At 41.3% G+C, this 21,620-nt stretch overlaps 2 protein-coding genes across 2 annotated transcripts; both read right to left on the bottom strand.

The window, feature by feature from the left end:
* Nucleotides 1-6,673: 6,673 nt before the first annotated feature.
* LOC311038059 (uncharacterized protein) lies at nt 6,674-11,621 on the bottom strand. The gene is made up of 3 exons (XM_084047367.1): nt 11,506-11,621; nt 9,331-9,395; nt 6,674-9,129 (listed from the first exon to the last, which is right to left on the bottom strand). The coding sequence occupies exons 2-3, from the start codon at nt 9,377-9,379 to the stop codon at nt 7,604-7,606; spliced, it is 1,575 nt and encodes a 524-aa protein (XP_083903493.1). The 5' UTR covers nt 9,380-9,395; nt 11,506-11,621; the 3' UTR covers nt 6,674-7,603.
* A 1,123-nt stretch (nt 11,622-12,744) lies between these two features.
* Nucleotides 12,745-20,737, bottom strand: LOC311064925 (TBC1 domain family member 24-like). The gene is made up of 11 exons (XM_084084991.1): nt 20,450-20,737; nt 19,455-19,639; nt 18,876-19,137; nt 18,577-18,690; nt 17,562-17,978; nt 16,700-16,939; nt 15,860-16,015; nt 14,986-15,049; nt 14,503-14,601; nt 13,944-14,244; nt 12,745-13,159 (listed from the first exon to the last, which is right to left on the bottom strand). The coding sequence occupies exons 1-11, from the start codon at nt 20,653-20,655 to the stop codon at nt 12,978-12,980; spliced, it is 2,226 nt and encodes a 741-aa protein (XP_083941117.1). The 5' UTR covers nt 20,656-20,737; the 3' UTR covers nt 12,745-12,977.
* Between the last annotated feature and the right edge of the window lie 883 nt (nt 20,738-21,620).

Genomic DNA, 21,620 nt, shown 5'->3' on the forward strand with positions numbered 1-21,620 from the left:
AGAAGCCCTGAAATTCTAGGACAGGGGTATTGAGCTAGATTTAGGCAGGCGCCACAAGACTGAACAAATGTGTCTGTTTAAGTGGTAATCATAAAGAACTTTGTAACCAGTTAATACTAATGGTTAAACACTTATCATGAAAAATATTCAAAATTGACCTGGTCATCCCTATATACAACCAACCATCCAATATACATTTTTAAATTGTTTAGAGTGGATGTTCCAGCGTCCATATGAAGGTTTCCCAGGATTTGGCCCACAGGCTGCCAGTTGAATCATTGTCTTTGGGTATGAGAAATGACCAAACGATGAATATAGCATTATCATTTACCATTTATCTTGGTACAGTAGGTGGCAGATGAACCAGATAATATCTCTGAATGGAACATGTCACACTCTCTCGTCTCTGTATCTGTCGCACGCACGCACGCACGCACGCACGCACGCACGCACGCACGCACGCACGCACGCACGCACGCACGCACGCACGCACGCACGCACACACACACGCACACACACACACACACACACACACACACACACACACACACACACACACACACACACACACACACACACAGCCCTCTCCTCCAATTCCTGGGCTGCACAGCCGCGACCTTTCCCTCCTTTCTCATTGCATCTCTGCAGCTTATTAGAGACCCCCACCTGTGTGCGTCGCCTCGGACCATCTGTGTACCCTCCCCTTCGGCCCAGGAATTGGCCCGTAGCCATGGTTTGTGCCATCGGGAAATTAATTACATCCAGCAACCACAGCCTGATTTATACTTTGTTGTGTTTCGGTGTGGCATGTCGAACATATCTATAAGCTCACAAGTATAAATGAAGCACAAGGGTGCACAAAGTTAACCATGTGGACTATGTGGTTGAACCTGACAAATATGTTGATACTCTGTTTGCACTTTATCTCATGTACAATGCGCTGACACTCTTTGCACCTCATGTACATACAGTACCTGCTGCTTTGTGGACCACCTATACCACCTTTGTGTCTAACCGTATGCACCTATGTCTAACCTCATCTACATACTGTGCCAACTGGATTATGCTATGTATATGTTTCTCTGTTTTCTTTCTTTTCTTCTTGCTCTCCCTGCCACCCCCCACCAACTTCTTTTTTTCACTCCCTGGAAACGACAAAAACGATGGAGCTTGCACAAAAACTAATTTCACTTCTTCAGACCTGGCTGTAACCTGTGATGTGACAATAAAGATGATTCTGATTCTGATAATGGCACAACTCACATTCAGGGAAAGGTGCATTCACAACCAGAAGAGCATGGCTTAGGCAGTGTACACATCATTTCCAAATCCATCAGTCTAGGCATCTTCGACACAGGCCTAAAGACAATAAAATATATTCTATAATTCATGGAATCTGTGTGTGTGTGTGTGTGTGTGTGTGTGTGTGTGTGTGTGTGTTCCTGGCATGACTCGGACTGTCGGACACGCACATGCAGAGTACCAGTATAAGTCCCTCATTGGCTAACCCGACCCTTTGGCTTAACTGATTGGCCGAACTTCGCAAAACGTTTTGTGCCGCATAGCCAGTAATGGAACCACTTGCATCGTTACCGACATGAATGGACCCAAGTGTAGACCAGAGCCCTATTAATAATAATTAGACATATTTGATCCCACAGGGTATATTTAGTTTCCAGCTTCACCCAGCTGACTGCTGCCCAAGTGGTCAGACTTGAGCACAGGGGGGGGGGGGCAGTTACAGGTTAAGTGTCTTGCCCAGGGACACTTCGACACATGGCCAGGGCAGGGAATCGAACCTGGGACCATCTGTTTCCCAGGCGGCCTCTCTACCCATTCAACTATGGCCGCCCAAAATTCATGTTTCAAGATATTTATTGTTACAGCTTATATGTGAATACATGGAGATGTTTTGGTTCCTCAACATTGTAGCAGCAATAACAACAATAACAAAGAATGAATAACTTTAATGGTAGATAGAAAATAAATATCAAAGTATGTACATTCTGAGGTGTCCTACTTTTTGATGTAGGCTACACTGTGTATCTATAGTTCTACACAGTATCTGGGTTTAGATTAATGAACCCAAATGGGTAAATTTTATACGCTGTCAGGGTAAACTTTACACTGAGGATTTGGCAGTGAGGTAAACAGCATGTGACCATTATATAATTCATGCTGTAGTTACAGTATGTCTGTGCTTATGTTATGTGCTTCTACCACTCACATCCTGTATTTTAGCACACTAATCCTTTTATGTATCTTGTTAGAGAAAATACTCCCTTTATCTAATTGTGACTCTCAGGGACACGTTATACCATATGCTCCCTCTTTTGGAGGGCGAGTGCTTTGTTGTTCCAACAGAAAGGAACATCCATCCATGAGTGTGTATGAAAACATATTCTCTTAACACACTTCAGATACAACAGAACTGAACACACTGTCTTGTAAACAAGGCTGTTCTTTACAAACAGCTGAGACAGGGACATAAGATACACTAGAAAAGGCAAGTTCCTGCGTACTGCGTGGGCTCGCTGAAAACAGCTGTAAAGAATATGGTGTCAAGAAAAAATAGCTAAGCAGAATGTACCTTTTAAGGTACAAAAGGTTTTTGAGTGCAACTATTCAGCTTTTTGTTGACAATATCATCCAACACCTGGGAGCAGTAGCCTAGCACACCTGCACTTCAAAGGAATAGACAGTATCTACATACAACTGGCCAACATTACCTACAGTATGTGTCTTTGATTAACAAACTGTACGTTCTCAGTCACTGTCGCCATGTCTTCGTTCATGATATCGCCAGACCACCCCTCATTTTAAGACCAACATGGGCACTAAATAGGCGCAAGATCATTTGTTATCTAACAGGCGCCGGGTGTAAAAAGGACATCTGTGTTGGTCGGAAGATAGCAATGATAATTGCACTGCTTAATGCTTCTAGCAGAAGATAGGGCCCTTGGCTTAAAGTGTAAAAAATGACTCTTAACACAGGAGAGAGATTATTTCAGAGCTACTAGCACCACACTTCACTGTTCTCTCTCCAACCTCACTCCCTACAAAGTAAAATTCATCATTGATGGTCTTATGATGTAACCAAATGGACCTTGGTTACATTTGTACAGTGCACTCTCAGAGTACTGTTACAGACAGGCCTGCTTCATCTTTTGAACAGGTACAGTTTTCTTTCACATCTCTCTCAAACATTTTTCTTGCCACATTCCTCTCACTCGCCGTCCCTTTCTCTTCCACTCTCTCCCTATCCCCCTCTCTCTGTTTAACAGTATTCCCTCATGTAAAAGATGGGATGATGGGATGAAGGGATGGGGAGATGCGGAGAGGCAGAGAAGTGTTGGTATTTGTTCTCCCAGACAGAGTGCCTGTGTGTCCTGGGAAGACCAGATGGTGGATCTGGCACGCTGGCACTCGGGTGGCATAGGCGCATCCGCAGGAAGGCGCAAGAGCCACGGCGCTCGCTTCTAATCTCGTTTTCCTCCCCCATCGCGTCAATCTCTTGCTCTTTCTCACCCTCACACGTTCAGCACATTCACAGTTGCGTTAATCAGTACAACTTGTTCTCACCTTTCAGCAGGGTGGTGGGCCAACAACACTGAGGGTCTATAGCAGTGATTCTCAACCTTTTTAATTCAATGACTTCCAGTTTGATATACATTATACCATTGGTCGGACCGCCAATTTCAAACATTTTTTTTAAATCTCTGGGACCCCAATTTATACTGTAAAATCCTAAATGTTAATTTAACTCTGAGAGTTACAGACCTATAAGGATCCATTCCTAACTATCAATCATTTTGCTGGGGACCCCCTAGAACGTCTTCAAAGATGACTAGTGGTCCCCGGACCCCAAAATAAAGACAAATTACATTCTGCCATTGTGAACTTGTATCCTCTCCATGCACCAGCACTGAAGAGTTCATAAATTACAAACAATCAACAAACACAATTGCAACTGTAAAATGTTTCCCAAAATTCCCAGACACAATAATGGCTTATCTAATGTGCTTTTCACAATGATCACAAGTATGCAATTGTGTAGGCTAGTTGCACAAAAGAGCTTCACTGTACCCGTTATCCTAACACAATAGAAGTGTCTCTCTCTCATATTCGCTCATTGAATGATAATACTGATACTGAGTTTTAAGGTAGCCTACGAGTAACAGTAACTCACGAGTAACAGTAACTGCAGTGGGTGTATTATTATAAACCATACTGTACCTTCTTCCACTTAAACCCCATATGTTGTTGAGAGGAGTCCCTCAGGGCTCTATACTGGTGTCTTTTACGCTTTCGCTCTGTAAATATCTTCACTGAAAATAGCCGATCGACAAGCTCACAAAGTGTTGTGAGCTTGACGATCTGCTATTTTATGTGAAAGTTTTCCCAGAATATGGATGCTGCAGGGTTTAAGTGGTTAAGCATACTTTATCTTGCCTGAGTGTTTGGCCAGTGTTCTTTCTTTGGCAGCCGTAGATGATTGTGTGTAGAGACTAAAGAGGCCGTTTGAGAACCGTAAGGTCTCCGTTTCGACCGTTGGCTCACCCAACTATGTGTCGAAGTGCCCCTGAGCAAGACACCCCCTTGTGCAACTCATCAGAGCCATCTGCTGGGTGAAGCAGTAAAAGTAATTTCACTAGTAGAGACTATACTCCCCTTTCTGAACATTTTTGCCATCTTCCCATCCAAGGGGATGCCATGGGGATGCCATGCAACACAGTGATGCATGGCATACATTTGTACACTTTCGAAGAATCTGAGTTACAAATTGAATTTTACTGTATCTAAGTGTATAATGTACAACAGTATACATACAAATTGAAATAAGGTTGAATTGTCTTATCAAAAAAAAATCAATTTGAAACCTGGGATGTAATCTTGGCATGCAGACATTGCCCCCTAGTGAATTAAATGGAGTATGGTTTATAGAAGAACAATAATCGCTTGTATTAGTGTCACAGTAATCAATATTGGTAGCCTATCTATCTGTGACCTCTGTTTTTGCCTCTGGGGGCACCACCTCCTTTTTTGTGTAGAAACAGGTACTCGGTTTGGCTCCTCCCCTTTCTTAGTTCACTTCCTCCTGGGTGTTTCTGTGTTTATTCCTACTAACAACATTACATGTTTAAGTCAGTGGTGCTGACTGATTCTGCTGTTAGCAGAATCCGTTTTGAGAGAATAGGACAAAGGTTTACACTGCTAAATTACAGGTGTCAGTTTAACTCTGAGATTGGGTCCTTTCTTACACTCAGTTAAATTAATACATGGGATTTTGCAGTCTGTGATGAAATTGATAGCCTATATCACAGAGAAAAGTGAAGCCGTGCATTTTCAATCTTATGTAAACTTTAAATATTGTTAAAGTAGCAAAAATGGATACACCTACCTAGATAATGTAACAGTAATGCTATTTCTCTTTGCTTATTTGCTCTATCCGTTTCTATTCAGAATGTTCTGAAGTTGGTTTTGATTTTGATTTTGATTTTATTTTGTTACACATCTCTAGAGAAAATTATGTAATACGCCTATTTATCTTAAGCTTCTACATTAACAGGCTTAAGACAATTATGCAGACAATCAATATACAGTATTTAGTACAATAATAATCTACAGTGTACCATGATCTACAGTCTACCGTAAATAAAAACATCTACTGATGCACACACTTGGACACATCATCAGTGTTGTTTCCTGGAGTCACTAGGTGTTTCGGGTCTTGCAACAGACACCCTCCTCCAGGCGACCCGACCGAGGCTGATCAGACCCCGGTCTGTGTCCAAGTGGCATGCTACTGCCCCCACTGTCTCTTGAGGTGAGTAAGAGACAGTGCTAATTAGGGGGATAGGGTTTAGGGTGGCAGGTGCGATGTTAACAGCAAGTGTTGGCGACAATAGGAGGCTCTAGGCACTGTGGGTTGACTCCGGTACGACTTTTGTCAAAGATGGATTTTGACAGCCGTCACTGAAATGGGGAGTATATAGCTTTCAGTTCAATTTAAGAATGTAGTCAGTTCACTTGTACACATACATGTGTTACACCAAATATCTAAACACAGTTGTCCTAGTTTGCACAACTTTGTTACAACTTTAAACCTTTTTCTTTATTCCTTTAATGCAAGATGACTAATATCTTTAAAGAAGCTATTTGAGTGGCTCTACACACACAACATTGCAGTGTTTGTGAATATCAGCTCACAGGAAATTAAGTTGGACCCATTTAGAATGTTTGTCATCAAATGTGAACAGGTCAAAATATTTAAGTTCACACCTGTCACTGAAAGGGGTGGGAGTTTATTTTTGACCACTTTCAAACTGGTGTCCCTTTTTTTGGGGCATGTCATAGGCAATAGTTTTCCATATCTTATCAAGAATAGAGAACATCTACAAATTCGCTATGCATTGTGAGCTTGTAGATCATGTATATTTGACGTGCAACGATTAAGTACAACAGTGCTGCTCTTACTGCATAATATAATCCCTTCACTTGCATCAGATTGAGGGCAGTATGGAAGATGCCTTTTCTAGTTAAGTCATGCTCACGGTTTGGTACATCTGGTGGTTGCTGCTTATCAAAAGGCAAACTAGCTATTCTCCAAGTCAGCTGCAATAGTTTATAATAATCCCCAAGAAATGTGCAACACTTTTTTTTAGACACAAAGGATTATAAAAGGTATTTATAAATTCATGCCATGCAAGTTGAGAAACAGGTCTAATGACAATAGTTCTTAAATCTCAATTTATTCATGATTTAACATTGAGTAACTGTAATGTATCATTTATGTTCTACAAAATATTAATCTGAGACCTTCATAGCGTACTCACTAGAATCTATTCTATCATGTAGAAATCAATACATTAACCAAACAAATTTGAGCAAATGTTTATATCAGTCAACATATGATTCAAATTAAGCAGAATACATTGTATGGCTATTTACTGACAGCAGGCTATTTGGTGTATATTAATCACAAGGAAAATCTATGGATTTACACATAGGCCTATCTTTGTATAAAAAACAGGAAAAAAACAAAACAAAACAAGATCCCAGATACAGTCTTCACTTGTATTATAGGCTACTATGATAAGCAAGTCTTGGCTGCAAGACCATCAAATGAGGATCTTGCACCTATTAACTTAGCCTACAGTACAAGTATAGACAATGTGCAGGATTCTGCTCTTTAGGTTGCTTTTCTCAAGCACCTGTCACCAAGACACTTCAGGCGTGCAAATTTGTCTTTTGTTTTTGTCACATCTTTGTGTTGCACACATTGCTCAGTACCTATAAAAACAACAACTTACCATTTTGATTATTAAATTGAACACAAAAAAACAATAGTCATAAAGCTTGGTACCTCAAGTTTTTTGACCGACATTATCAGCAGATTAAGATAAAAACAATTTAAGGACACCATACAGAGGCATTTCATAATACACTCACTAAAACATACATACAATTTGGAATGGTGGTTTTATACAGCGCGATGGCAGTCATTTTACACAGATTTCCTGTTCAGAAATCAACAAAGCGAAGCTAACTCTGAGGCGAGAAGTGACACTCAGTTTTGGATTCAACATAAAAATCTTGACAATTACACTGGATTATTATTTGATGTTGCGCAATTTTGCCGAAGTACAGAGGGGCCATCAAAACTCAACTGATCTTTGGATGCGTCGATACCCATTTGATTATTATTTGATGTTGCGCAATTTTGCCGAAGTACAGAGGGGCCATCAAAACTCAGCTGATCTTTGGATGCGTCCAGAATCATTTGTTTGTGTGCGTGCGTCCGCCGATGTCTGCTAAGCGAATGGCTCCATGAAAACCTACGGCCACAGGTGAGGCACAAATAGGGTTTCTCTCCGGTGTGTGTGCGCTGATGTTTTGACAGGGACTTGTAACGCGTGAAGGTTGCCCCGCATTCATTGCAGATGAATTTCTCTGACTTGATATGCACATTTTGTTCATGTTCCTTCATGTTTCCCAATTGCGAAAAGCCCTTACCGCACACCGGGCAAAGATGAGGTTTCTCTCCCGAGTGCGTCAAACCATGAATGTTCAAGTCCTGCCGAGAATAAAAACTCTTCTCACAGATCAAGCACTGGTATGGTCTGTCACCGGTGTGGCTACGCATATGCCTCTTGAGCGTCTCTGACCGGGAGAAACTACTGCTGCACTGCGTGCAGCTGAAAGGCTTCTCTCCCGTGTGGGAGCGGAAGTGCCGCCGAAGCTCTGAGGCTTTGAAGAAACACATCCCGCAGTCTGAGCACTGGTGAGGTTTCTCTGGCTGCTCTTCGTGCGTCTTCTCGTGTGCTTTGCAGTGACCCGGGTCAGAAAAGCATTTGCCACAGACGGAGCAGGGGAACGGCTTCTCTCCCGTGTGCATCCGCTCGTGTCGAACAAGTTTGTTATGCTTACTGAATGTCTTCATGCAATATGAGCACTGGTGAGGGACTTTGGGTTTCTTTGAGTGCGTGCGTACGTGCCTCTCTAGCTTGGACGGCCTGTTGAAAATCTTTCCACAGTCCGGACAGGGGTGTTGGTTGGACCTGTTGTGGCTGTTCTCGTGTCGAAGAAGTTTCAATTCCTGTGTGAAACTCTTTTCACAGTGTTGACACTGATGCAGAGACTTGGGCTTCTTTGCGTGTACCGGTTTGTGCCTCTCCAGCTTCGACGGTCTGTCAAATATCTTACCGCATTCGGAGCAGGGGTAGCTTCTGATGGCCATGAGGCTATCAGGGTTCTTGGACGCAGAGGGACTGCAGTCTGAGTCAGAGTCGGATTTAACCTTCACCAAAAGTCCAGTAGTGCTCGAGGAACCTTTAGCGGTGCCCGAGGAGCCTTCGACAGCGCCTAAGGAACCTTCAACGGCGCCTAAGGAACCTCCAGGAGTGCCGGATTTAATCTTCAACAGAATTCCAGCAGTGCTTAAGGAACGTCTGGCAATGCAGGAACGTTTAGCAATGCCTCTGGAACCTTCAACAGCGCCTAAGGAACCTTTGGCAGCGCCAGAGGAACCTTTAGCAGTGCCAGAGGTACCTTCGGCAGTGCCTGATGAACCTTCAGCAGTTCCTAAGGAACCGTCAGCAGTGCCCACGGGACCTTCAGCAGCATTGCCTAAAGAATAACAGGAGTAAAGACACACATAAGTCAAAAATGTAATACCAGAATACAACTTAATATCCCATTGAAGATTTTGAAAATAATCGTTAGCAGCAGCCCTATGGCTAACATATAGACCTATGTTCAACAAAATCAATGATTTGTTCCATAATTGTTAACCCAGTGATGAAAACAGAACATAGCATCAACACCTACTTTCATCCGAAGCTTCTATTTTAAGGGCTGGTTCAGTGTCTGGACCCATGGTTCACAGCTGTAGCCTAGTTACACACACACACACACACACACACACACAGTGTGGATGCATGGAGGAAAGAGAAAATAAATTAGAAATATCATGACTCATTGATGGTCTTATGTGTCAAGAAGGCTTTAGTGTAGTGAGAAGGTTTTGAACGAGTAGCTGCACTGCAATAAACACTCAGGAAGGTCCTGTCAATGATTATCAACAAAATGTCAGATTGGCATCCATAGCCAGAGACATGAAGACAAGAACATTTCATCTGCCTATATTTATGTGCCTACTAGACAGATGCCAGTCATGGCAGGCTTGATGTGGTATCCTGGATTCTTTGAAGCACTGGCTTGTTTTTCTTTGCACTCTGCTTGTGTGACCATTTGCCCTGCCGTTTGTTAGCTAGGGTCCGTGCTCTGATCTCACATATTAAGTCGCTCTGTCTGCTAAATGCCTAAATTGGGACATCTGAAATGTGTCCTGCACAATCTAGGGACTGATGAAAGAGTTTAGACTTCCTTAAACCTAATTTCGTAATAGTGAAATCAATGTGCTTGATAACCAATGCTGAGAAATCGTCATATAATCTGGGGGAAGATAGAGATTCCAGTTAATCATGTATAATGTACCAATGTTTCCTATGTGGATTTAGGCAATTGGATGTGCCAATCTCACCCAGTATAGAGCGATGACTATGTTCCTATGCGGAGGGAACTACCGATGCACTGCTGCTTTTTTTAATGCTATGTTTATAAATGTATTTTTTTTTTCTATTGGCCCGTTTCTTCCTATATTCTTCTCCTTGCTTTCCCTCTCTCTGCCCCACCCACATTCTGAAAACTGAATGATGAAGCTTGCAGTTGCACAAAAAATCATTTCAAAATTATATTTCAAATCATTTCAAAATTCCCCCATAGACCCAAATAATGTCAATAAACGGTGTGGCTGCAGGTCAGAGGAATTGAAAAAAGAACAAGGGGGTTCAAGGGCTAAATGCTTGATACTTAGGAAGTTACCTGTGGCCCCAATACATATCCAACTGGGGGCCACCGATGAGAAGTAGGGCTTTTAGACACAAAGCTGATTCTGCAGCAGTGTTAGTTACATAATATTAATTATGTAATTATGAGTCTTTATAACTGCTATGATATACAGAATAACCATTAAGCCAACAGGCCATGCTGCCACCCACTGTCCAAGAATCACCCAATGCTGCATAATTGGTTGTTAAAGCAATATTTTAACATCATTGTTCATATTAATAATAAATTTGATTCTTTCTCGCGGTATTTCATGCAATACTGCAACGCTAACGTAAAGTTGAGGCTAGCAAGCAGTGTTGCCAGATTTTGCGAGAGAAATAAGCACCCAGGTCTATGAAAACAAGCCCAAAGGAAGCAGGCCTCAGGAACACTTTTGAACCTATATACATCAGGCCATTTGAAAATAGCAGATCTACAAGCTCGAGCTTGTATGTATTCTATTTTGAAATAAATATCTTGAAAAATAATGTTTTTCATTTTAAATACACAAATGGGGGTCCCTGGCACAAAACATGTTCAGATCTGTGGCCAAGTTAAGTAGGCTACATGAAAATTATTTAGAACCACTGATTTAAACACCATTATGATTCCTTTAGTTTGGGCTTGTGTTTCCTAATTTAGGAAACAAGCCCAAATAAGCAATTACACATTAACAACAAGCCCAAAAAACCGCAACCACCAATATTTACAAGCAACTTCACAGAAAAATAAGGCCAATGAGTCGCTTATAATAAGCCGACATGGCAACCATGAGCGAGTTGATGATGCGGCCTATTCATTTTACTCCGATGCAACGCAACCAAAACATTTGTCCAAACAAAAGCTGGAGACCTTTGGTTTCATCACACATGGTAACACGCACACAGACACGCTCACACACACACAGATCAAAACAAAAAAAGAACATACACACATCCACACGTATTAACACCCTGCTAACAAAGCTAACGCATTAGCTGGTTTAGCTTCAATGCTAGCATCCATCCACCAAAGGGAAATAGTTGCATTTCGCTGCTAATCCGTCGCTGTAAAGTTCTCATTCCATCACACTATGATATTATCATATCGTCACATCGTCGAACGTTCCCTTACCTTATGTATGCGCCACACAATAAGTCAAGTCACAGAAGTAACGCTAAGGGCTGTAAATAATGGGACAAATGGACTCTGCGTCACGACGATGTGAGCTCTGCTTTCTCCTTCCCGTGTTGCCAGAATTTGTGAGAGAAATAAGCCCAAAATAAGCGAGCCCGTCGCACTTTAAAACTAAAGCTATTTGAAAATAGCAGATCTACAAGCTCACAACGTGCCGCAGAGCTTGTACATGCTATTTTCAAAAAAATCTTCTAGAAATTTTGAAAAATGTGGAACATTTTCGATTTCTTTTACAACACAATACACAAATCTTGTACGGGGGTCCCTGGCATAATATATTTTCAGATGGGGGTCCGCTCGTGGACAAATACATATTAAATTTGGGGTCATTGACATGAAATGTTTGAGAACCACGGGTTTAAACAACATTAAGAAACAAGTCCCAATCCCAAATGAGCAACTACTACACTTTAGAAACAAGGCCAACAAAAAAAAACGCAACCCGCAACTACCAATATTTACTAGCAACTTAGAAAAAAGTCGCTTATAATAAGCGGACATGGCAACACTGCTTCTCTGCCTCACTCCTTCCCTTGCTTTGTGTGCAGTCTGGCAACAGTGCGCCCCCACACACGCGCACGCACGCACGCACACACAGTTTGCCCCCCACCTAGCAGAGAGCAAAGTCCCTGAAATTGGGTCGAGAATCCAAAATGTGTCAAACCTATTTCTGGTTGGACTCCACCATGTGTTGCAGCAAAATAGTTGTCTCATTTGGGTCAAAGTGTGTGTGTGTGTGTGTGTGTGTGTGTGTGTGTGTGTGTGTGTGTGTGTGTGTGTGTGTGTGTGTGTGTGTGCGTGTCTGTGTCTGTGTGTGTGTGTGTGTGTGTGTGTGTGTGTGTGTGTGTGTGTGTGTGTGTGTGTGTGTGTGTGTGTGTGTGTGTGTGCTCCCCTCCCCTGGACTGGAGAGAGGCATTTAGGCCTGGCTCCCAGGCTGTCGATACATGCCTAATGCATTGTGTCAGCAGTAATAAAGATGTAATGCAGATGTCATGTCAATATACTGTGAGTGTGCATACATGTATAGGCTAAAGTAAAAAAAAACTTTGTCAGTAAAATAACCAGCCAACCAATACCTGACAAATTATCAGATAGGCTAGTTCTGCATGCATTTTAATATCAAACGAGTTGCAAAAGAGTTGCAAAATATCACAAGACAAGCATAAAAAACGTGTATGTTTTTTATATATTTTATGTTAAAACTTTTCCTCATACGAGACAAAATGGGTTTACCGTACATTTCAAGTAAGGTCTTACTCAAATGCTCCATCCACAAGTGTGCATAAAATACAAATTGGACAATAAATATTTGAAAATTACACACAAAAATCAAATCCATGTGGAAAAATAAAAAATATCAGCGTCATGGAAAAACTGGTTCAACGCTGAGTTCAAAGGAAGCCATTCTCTCATTGATTTACTTGACTGAAATAACGAGAGAAGGAAATGCAGTTCTGGATCCCCCATACTTCCAGGGAATGGATCTTGAAATGTCCCCTGCAGAGTGGGATGCTCTCAAATGTGTCACATCGCTCAGTGAATCCAGCCTGCAGGTCTGCTTGAAGGCAGAGAGCATGACCCCCGTCGCCACCTGAGACAAGGCATACATCAAAGTCACTGTAAAGCAGTGGTGGTAAAAGTACTCACATTCTTTACTTAAATAAAAGTATCAATACTGCAATGTAGAAATACTAGTCCGGAATTCAAAAGTTACGAGTAAAAGTTTAAAAGTATCAAAATGTAATTAATTAAAGTACCAAAAGTAGAAAGTGCTCATTATGCAGAATGGCCCATTTCACATGTTTCCAAATGTATAAAAATGCTTTGAAAATAGCTAGCCCAAGAAGAGGTACAGGGAGAGTGAATAGCTAAGGGGTGAGAAGGAGTCTGAAGAGGTGAGTCTTTCGATTACAGCGGAAAATTAGCAGTTAGTCTGCTGTTCTGACTGCAACAGGGAGTTTATTCCACAGTTTGGGAGCCAGGAGGGAGAAGAGTCTACAGTGTAGGAGGACGTATGGAGCATTGTCCAGGGTGTTTTAAGGAAGGCTGGTGCAGCAAATCTGTGTTATTTGATATTATCTGAATAATAAACATCTACTATTCTATAGGCTCAGTGAATAACTGTAGTCCGGGGTTTCCAGAAGGTGGCATTCACATTTACGGTTAACTTTCCCATAGCTTGCTTTGATTGGCTCGGCAACCGGAAACACATGACACCTTCATATGTGTTTCCGGATCAAATGGCACCAGAAACATAGTAAACACATGCCACCTTCTGGAAATTCAGAACTACAGTTATATGCATAAAGCCTATTCTATTCTATTGGAACAATGAATAACGTCTGCCGTTATCATGTAATATTCACTCAACTTACCAATAACAAGGCTATTGTCATTTCCTGCTATGAACATGGATGCTTTTTGTTCTTTAGGTCTCTTCGGGTCTTTGGCAGTCATGGGTTCCTCTGAGGGAGTGGTGAAAGGTATGGTCAGGTAGCTGGGGTCCTGAGGGGTCCCAGCTGGACAGGTCAGGTTGGTGGTGGTCACTGCAGCGCTGTCGACGGTAGAGTAGCTCATATTGGGTGATTGGGAGCGTTCTTGTACCTGTTGAGGGGAATATCTCCTGGCCATAATGTTGACCATTGTTCGCTGATAGCGTTCCATGCTAGGACGAAGCTGAAGAACAAATTAGAGGTCTCGGTTTACATTTAATGTCATTTAACTGGGAGTCATCTAAGCTGCCTTTGCAATGTTAATATAATCATCATTGGTTCCAAATGTTGAATATAATATTAAAACATAGCATCTCAGTTTTTATCAGTGCATAATTAATGATAATGACAGTATACAAAGTTAACATAACTAAAACCCTTTAAGCTAATTAAAATTAGAGTTTGAAGTCAAGCCCTTAATAAAATGTAACACATCGCTCACCATGAAGACAAAACTCTCTCCAGTTCCAAAATACATTAGTCCTTCAGACTCTTGTTTTTTTCTTTCTCTCAAATCTGTTGACAAGAATGCCCCACAGACCTGTGGGATGCGAACAGGAGCATTTCAGTATCATATTGATTGATAATACTTATATAATAGTCATGTTTGATGTTTGCAACATCACAGACACAAAGATACTATACATTTAACATTACGATCACATAAGAAAATATACAAAGCCCTTCAAAGTGATCAGGGATTAAGCGCCATCATTTATTTTAGAATTGACTGGTGCACACAAGAGTACTTCAGTTCAGTCTAACTCTGTTAAATCGTGGATTTGATGGTAACAATTGTATTCACTGTTCAGGACATGGTTATCTGTAAGCATTTATAATATATAAATGATAAGAATTTATAGTGTAGACACTATTTTATTGAAGAGTTTCTAGTGTCAACAGTCGAACCCATTTGTAATCTTACCTCCTCATCCATAGTTTTGAGAATCAAGACAACTGGTTCATGTCCTTCCATGTGAGAGTAGAATCTACAGTATATGGGAGAGATATGGATCTGATCAAATTGACATACTAATAAAAGCAACCAAATGTTCTTAAATAACTTAATCCAAACCTCAATTAAAGAAAGCCAAGTTATATGTCATAATATTTGATTAAAATCTTGCATTGTATTGTTGCGACCCCGCCGGGTCTTTTGCGGGGTCACTACACAATGTTGAACATCCTTGAGAGAAAACAATGATGTTGGCAGTAATGGTCAGAATTCTCAGTATTTTCTGTATGAAGAAGGAATGTTTTCCATTGGATGATCTGCACATGACATGCCAAACTCCCTTAGGGCACGATCACTACGCACTTTGATTCTACTTATGAGGGCGAATTCTGCCAATGTATTTCAATGGGAATGGAACGTTTTTTTCTTTGCAGAAATCTGCTAATGGCAGCAAACCGCTCCATTCCCATTGAAATGCATTGGCAGAATCCGCCCTCATAGGTTCGAATCAAAGTGCGGTGTGACCGTGCCCTTACCTGGGAGTTCTAGCTTTATTAGACATTATTTTACCAAAAACAGCACTTCTCATTATGAACTGGAGGTCATTTGGCTGTGAAACAACATGTTGACAGTGAAAACAGTCTCTTTTTGTTATGTCACAGAAACTGAGAGTGAGTTTTCCATTACTTGGATTATGCTGACTTGGATTTCAGATGTTACTGAACCATTAAATGGGAATCATTTAAAAAAGAAAGTAGAAGAAAATGGTAGATATGAATTATTAACAAACAGCATGCAGACAGGTGTTAGAGTGAGGATGAAGAAACGAACAAGAGTCACTTACGAGGCCAGGCTTCTCTCGTGTTCAGTCGTACTATACAGCCTAATGGGACTGAAAAGGGCAAAACGCTCTGGTATCCAGGCCCAGACGACTCTCATCTCTGTTCCTGTCACAACACTGGAGCTAAAGGTGCTAAAGTCCACCAACTGGACCGACTGCCTATAGGAACATATCACAACAGGTAGAGTTTGAGTTAATGCAAACGAACACACACAGTCTTCCAATAAAAAAAAGAGCTGCCAATGAAACATTAAAGAAAAGCTACAGTGAGAATTTTGAGGACTTGAAGCGCAAAGTGCCAAAGTGAATTTCATTACAGGAGAGCTTTTCATTGATTGTACTTATTTAATCAAAAACAACAAATTTAAGCAATCTATACTTTTATACAGATTAGGCTACAAGGAATATTTTTTTTAAATATACATTTTTGATGTTGTTTTTAATTAAATAATCACAATCAATGAAAAGCTCTCCTGTAAAATTCTGAAAATTTCACTTACGCCCTTTGCACTAGCCCTCGATATAATAGCTAAAGATAGCCTGACATCTTAATGTTTCCAGCTTGTTTCCAGCTTTGTTATTCACCTAGAACCCCCCCCCCGCCGCCCCTCCAACATATCAGATCAAATTCTCCTTACTTTTTGCTTTTACTTCCCCAAAAAGACCAAGGTGAACTTTCTCATATATCCTAAAAGATCTAGTTTTGAGATTTCCCAACATGTGATAGCTCTTTGAATACTTTATTAGTCAGCAATGTAAACCGCACGAGGTACAGTCAGACATTTAGGCTAAAAGGATAACACACTGCATTGCCTCCCCCTCTGTATTCATGTTCTCACTCACCTCCTCTGGTGGCTGCTGACTCCCTTCTGCATCAGTGAGTTCTTATTGGCTTTGAAAAGCCAATTTAGCTCTTTCCGGGTGGCCATCTTGGTCGTGAACGCCCGTTCAAGGAGCTTGTCGACGGTGCAGTGGCGTGCTATGTTCTGCACAAAGCTCTCCATGTCTCTCCTGAAGTCCTCCACGTCTGCCACGCGCGACGACACGGACACTTTGTAGAGGCTGAGCAATGCCAGGGCCACCCTGAGGATTGTTGCTGTTTAGTACTTTTGATGGAATCTCATTTATCCCATTAAAACCGGGAAAGCATCTGTGTTATTTTAGATTTTTACGCTGGCTATTCAAAAATAGCAGATGTGCAAGCTCACAGGGCGTCACTTCGTGCCGCGCTGCGAGCTTGCACATCTGCAATTTTCGAACATTGTTTGAAAAATCTTGAAAGTGTGAGAACTACTGATTTAATTAGAAGGCATTTGTAAAATCGGCCTCAGGTCTTAATTTAGAGATGATGATGCTAGAAGAAGCCACGCAAAACATGGTTCAGGGTTTTGTTTACATACCAATCTCTCTCTCTTTAACTCTCTCTCCCTCTCTGACTCTCTCTCTCTGACTCCCTCTTAATTTCTATCTGACTCTCCCTTTTGTTCTCACTCTCTCTCTCTCTGACTTTCTCTCTCTCTCTTCCTCTTCTGACTTTCTTTTTTTTGTTCTTAATAATCTCTCTCTCTGACTTTCTCATGAATTCACTCTCTTTCTCTCTCTCACTCTCATGCGCGCGCGCACACACACACACACACATGCTCACGCACACGCACACGCACACGCACGCACACACACACACACATACACATTTGTATTCACCAACCTATAGAGGACCTTGTATCCTTCTAAGAGATAGACATCAAGCACTCTGATGGCGTAGGTGAACGGCAGGCTGGCAAAGATCCACATGATCCAGTCAGAGTAGAACTCAAACAGGTTCTGGTGGGAGCTGGCAATCAGTTTGCGGATGCCCCGGCAGTACTTATTAGCCACGTCTCCAAAGGTCATACAGGAGGCCCGGTAGGTGAGGAAGGTCTGGTCGATGTAGCGCTTGTTGGGGTCTTTGAAGGAGATAAGTCTGCTAACGCCGTAGAAGCACTCGGCCTCATCTTCACTGAAGTGCAGGATGAGGGCGACCAAGGGAGGGAGGATGGGGCAGAAGTTCATGTCCGGAAAGTAGTTTCCAAGGCAAAGAAGGATCCTTTTAACAGAATTTAGGCCTGCTTTATTGAGGCAGTACCTGAATAAGAGAAGAGAAAACAATATTGTAGTCTGCCGTATTACATTTACAGAGCACCAGATTTGCAGTAACTGCAGATTTAAATTTAAAACTGACTGAAATCTTATTTCCAGTCCCCCCAAAAAACTTTGTAGTGAAACAAGGACAACCTAGAAGGGTGCAGACTTGAGGAGACGAATGATGAATAGTTCAGAAGTTATGTATTAGTCATAATATTATTATTAGTCATTGACCTTCTTGACCTTGATCTTTGACCACCAAAGTGTACCATTTGTCATATTAGAGATGTAATAGGCCATGGGTGTAGTGATTCGATGATTCAGTGTATTGAGTCATTGTGGACAGAGTGACATACATAGATATACAGTCTTAATTGATACTCAGCGCAACCTGCAAATCAGAAGGGGTTTAATGAGTGTTGTGTTTGATCACTTTTGTTCATAAAAGTCTATAAATAATGTAGGACTATTCAACATGGTTTCACTATGGTCAGTATGGTTCCATACACTGAGGAGTTGGCATGTTAGTCACAGCTGCATATCAATCTATCTAATTCCCCATATTGCATCATTACAATTAGACTCATACAGTCACATACCTGGGTATGTCTCCCACCTCCATGTATTCAGGGACAGGGTGAGAGCTCATCTTCTGTTCCCCAAACAGCTTCTTGGCCACATCATAGTAGACGTCCTTTTCTGGAGAGACAGACCTTAAAGCCATGCACATGACACTGATTCACTTTCATTTTATTTGATTAAGCACAGTAACTGGATTTATGTCAGCGTTTCCAACACTGAAAATAAGTGTTTTAGGAAAAACAATCAAACTGCCATACAACATTTCACATTTAAGAAAAATGTAATGGGTTATTTTTGCTTGACCTCCGTTCCTAACCTGGAGTGGATGCCATGGATAATGTGATAGTAGGCTTTAGCCCTCAGCGTGTGGGGCATGGCCCAGAAACCTTCACGGCCCATGGTTTTCAACGTTTCATGGTCACTCTCTAGGAGCTGCTGGTATCTCTCTGCAGCCTCCGGGTCAATCTTCTCCCAGTCCACAAATTGGCCATATTTCATCCCGCAGTGGGAACTTATCTCCCAGTTGTCTGACTCAGAAATGGTCATCATGGAGACTGACTTTAGGCTGCTTCTGCTGCCTGGTGCAAAACAGAATGGAAGACTTATTTCACTCTATTTTTCAGCAATGTGTAAGAGTTAGGTTAATAGTGTGTGTGTGTGTGTGTGTGTGTGTGTGTGTGTGTGTGTGTGTGTGTGTGTGTGTGTGTGTGTGTGTGTGTGTGTGTGTGTGTGTGTGTGTGTGTGTGTGTGTGTGCGTGTGTATTTGTTTGTTTCATCCAGTATTGCAAATAAAAAGCAAAACATATATATCCCCCTTCCCACACAGTATAAATAATAAATAATTAGAACATTTTAACCAGCAGATGTTATGTCACTGTTGTTGTTATTTTAATACCATTAAGATCTCTGGAGGATGTGTGCTTGTTGGCTTTAGATTTGGAAGACTTCATGGAAGACTTGACAAATCCCCTGTCTTTCTTGGTGTCTTCGGTGGTCATTGTTCCCAAAGCACTGGACCTGGGTATGTTTCCCTCAGCAGGGCTGGAGTGGCACTCTACCGTCTCATAACTGTAGAAGGACCTGTGGAGCAGCATTCATTCATACAGTAAATGTCTGTATAACTAATGAGTTATGACTCCTGTAACCAAGGTAAGGCAAGGCAAGTTTGCATGTCACACAAAGGTGGGAGAACCCCTATGTGTATGTCCCCTATGTGTGTGTCATTGTTGATGTAGTAAGTTGATTGTTATGTTTGTTGACATGTTCTATTTATTGTTATGTTTGTGTGTTGCGCTTGAGGACCCCCTCGAAAACGAGATGATGCATTTCAAGGGGCTTGTCCTCTAACTGAAATTTCTAAGTAAATAAAATAAAATTCAAAGTGCTTTACATAAAGCATACAAATTCATTCTAAGACATTTGAGATACAAATTTATAGCATTTAAATACAAATAAACAATATAAGTAATATAAATATAGAAGTAAAAATAGGCACAAATGTCAATGGTCAAAGTGCAGTTATTGTTGTACTTATTCTCACACTATCCAGAATAAATGTTTGTCAGATTTGATGGATAGATATAATTACCATCAGCTTTAATCAAAACGTGTCACAGGCCCTATTTTTGCCAGTGCCTTACCCATTATCCCTAAAAGTCTTTGCCATTTTTTTACTATTTTTGAAAACAGTTTCAAATCGTTCAAATAGCCAATCTACAAGCTCACAAGATGTCGATGTAGATTGGCTAGTTGAACTATTTGAAAATGTTTTTAAAAATAGTAAAACATGGCAAAGAAGTTTAAGGATAATGGATATTAAGGCACCAGCAAAAAACAGGGCCAGCGATCAATTAAATAAGTGGGGAGCAGGAGTTGAAAGTGAATACGCACCTGGAGCGAGGCCTGCGGCCGGTCTCCTCTGTCTGGGTCTGCAGGCCATGTTTCTTAGCATCCTCCGGGGTGTAAAGGGAAAGAGATCTTTGTCTGCTTCTACCTCCCGTTACAGAGCTCGCGTCTGGACGAGTGGCTATGTCCATCGTGTCTACATTCGTGGTCCCGCGGTTGGCAAACTCTGGAGTTCTTGAAATTTCAATCATGGCAGCTAGTATTCTTAAGGAAACAAGAAGGAATGCATTATACAAGCCCACTACCTATGGTGGTATACTGTATTTACATTACATACGTTCTCAGTAGGAGGGTTTTATATGAGACATGTGGGATGTGGCCATGTGAGTGAAGCATGGTGGTACTGGATGTTTGTGTGGTGTTTTTATCTGCTGCGAGTGGAAAATTCCACTTATTGTCCTGTCACCTACTGTGGCGACATTATGTCTGTCTCTCTGAGTATGGTAACCTGTATCTCTAACTCAAACTCAAGCTCGTTCAACTTATTAGTCACAAGTGTACGGCAATTATGTGAAATTATTTTGTGACCTTTATTTTGCGACCTCGGTTGCATTGTTAAATAAAAAATAAGAATGTGCTTGAAAGTATATTGTAAAGGCAAGCACAAGAATGGTGATGAGGTATTTACCGTACGTATTCAAATATACAGTAGGTGCAAATAATAATAATAATAATAATAATAATAATAATAATCTTTATTGTCCCCAGAGGGATATTTGTCTTCACAGTCTGTACACATAGCACAAAACAACATATCACACGACACAACACCAAGACAATACATGAGGTCTCCACTACACACAGAAAACCAGTGGTGGAATTTTGAAAATAGCAGATCTACAAGCTCACAATGATTCACATTGCGGCGCATTGTGAGCTTGTAGGTCGGCTATTTTCAAAATTCTAAAACAAACCTTTTCCCACTTCAAGGTTCTGTATCTTCACTGGAAGTAGAGATACAGGGGATGATCAGTGTCATTTGTTATTGTAAGTGCTATAAGCAGGTGATGGCCTTATTGTTCATATCAGAACGTGTGGGTGTGGGACGTCCGATAATCTTGGAAGCAATACGGGCAATACTGAAAAGCTTTGTTGGGCATGGACAATATAGTGGAAAAAACATGGGGAACAATACAACAGAACAGGTTGAATAATG

This window comes from Gymnoscopelus microlampas, assembly GCF_963454915.1.
Source record: "Gymnoscopelus microlampas genome assembly, chromosome: 2".
NCBI classification, from domain to species: Eukaryota; Metazoa; Chordata; class Actinopteri; order Myctophiformes; family Myctophidae; genus Gymnoscopelus; species Gymnoscopelus microlampas.

Bases quoted from the DNA above. Each gene is read 5' to 3' on its own strand.
- LOC311038059 (XM_084047367.1), bottom strand. From the start codon at position 9,379: ATGGGTCCAGACACTGAACCAGCCCTTAAAATAGAAGCTTCGGATGAA. The intron at 9,130-9,330 runs GTAGGTGTTGAT...GTTATTCTTTAG, and splicing joins AATAGAAGCTTCGGATGAAA to GCAATGCTGCTGAAGGTCCC.
- LOC311064925 (XM_084084991.1), bottom strand. From the start codon at position 20,655: ATGATTGAAATTTCAAGAACTCCAGAGTTTGCCAACCGCGGGACCACG. The intron at 19,138-19,454 runs GTATTAAAATAA...GTTTTGCACCAG, and splicing joins ATCCTCCAGAGATCTTAATG to GCAGCAGAAGCAGCCTAAAG. The intron at 14,245-14,502 runs GTGAGCGATGTG...TTTGTTCTTCAG, and splicing joins GAGAGAGTTTTGTCTTCATG to CTTCGTCCTAGCATGGAACG.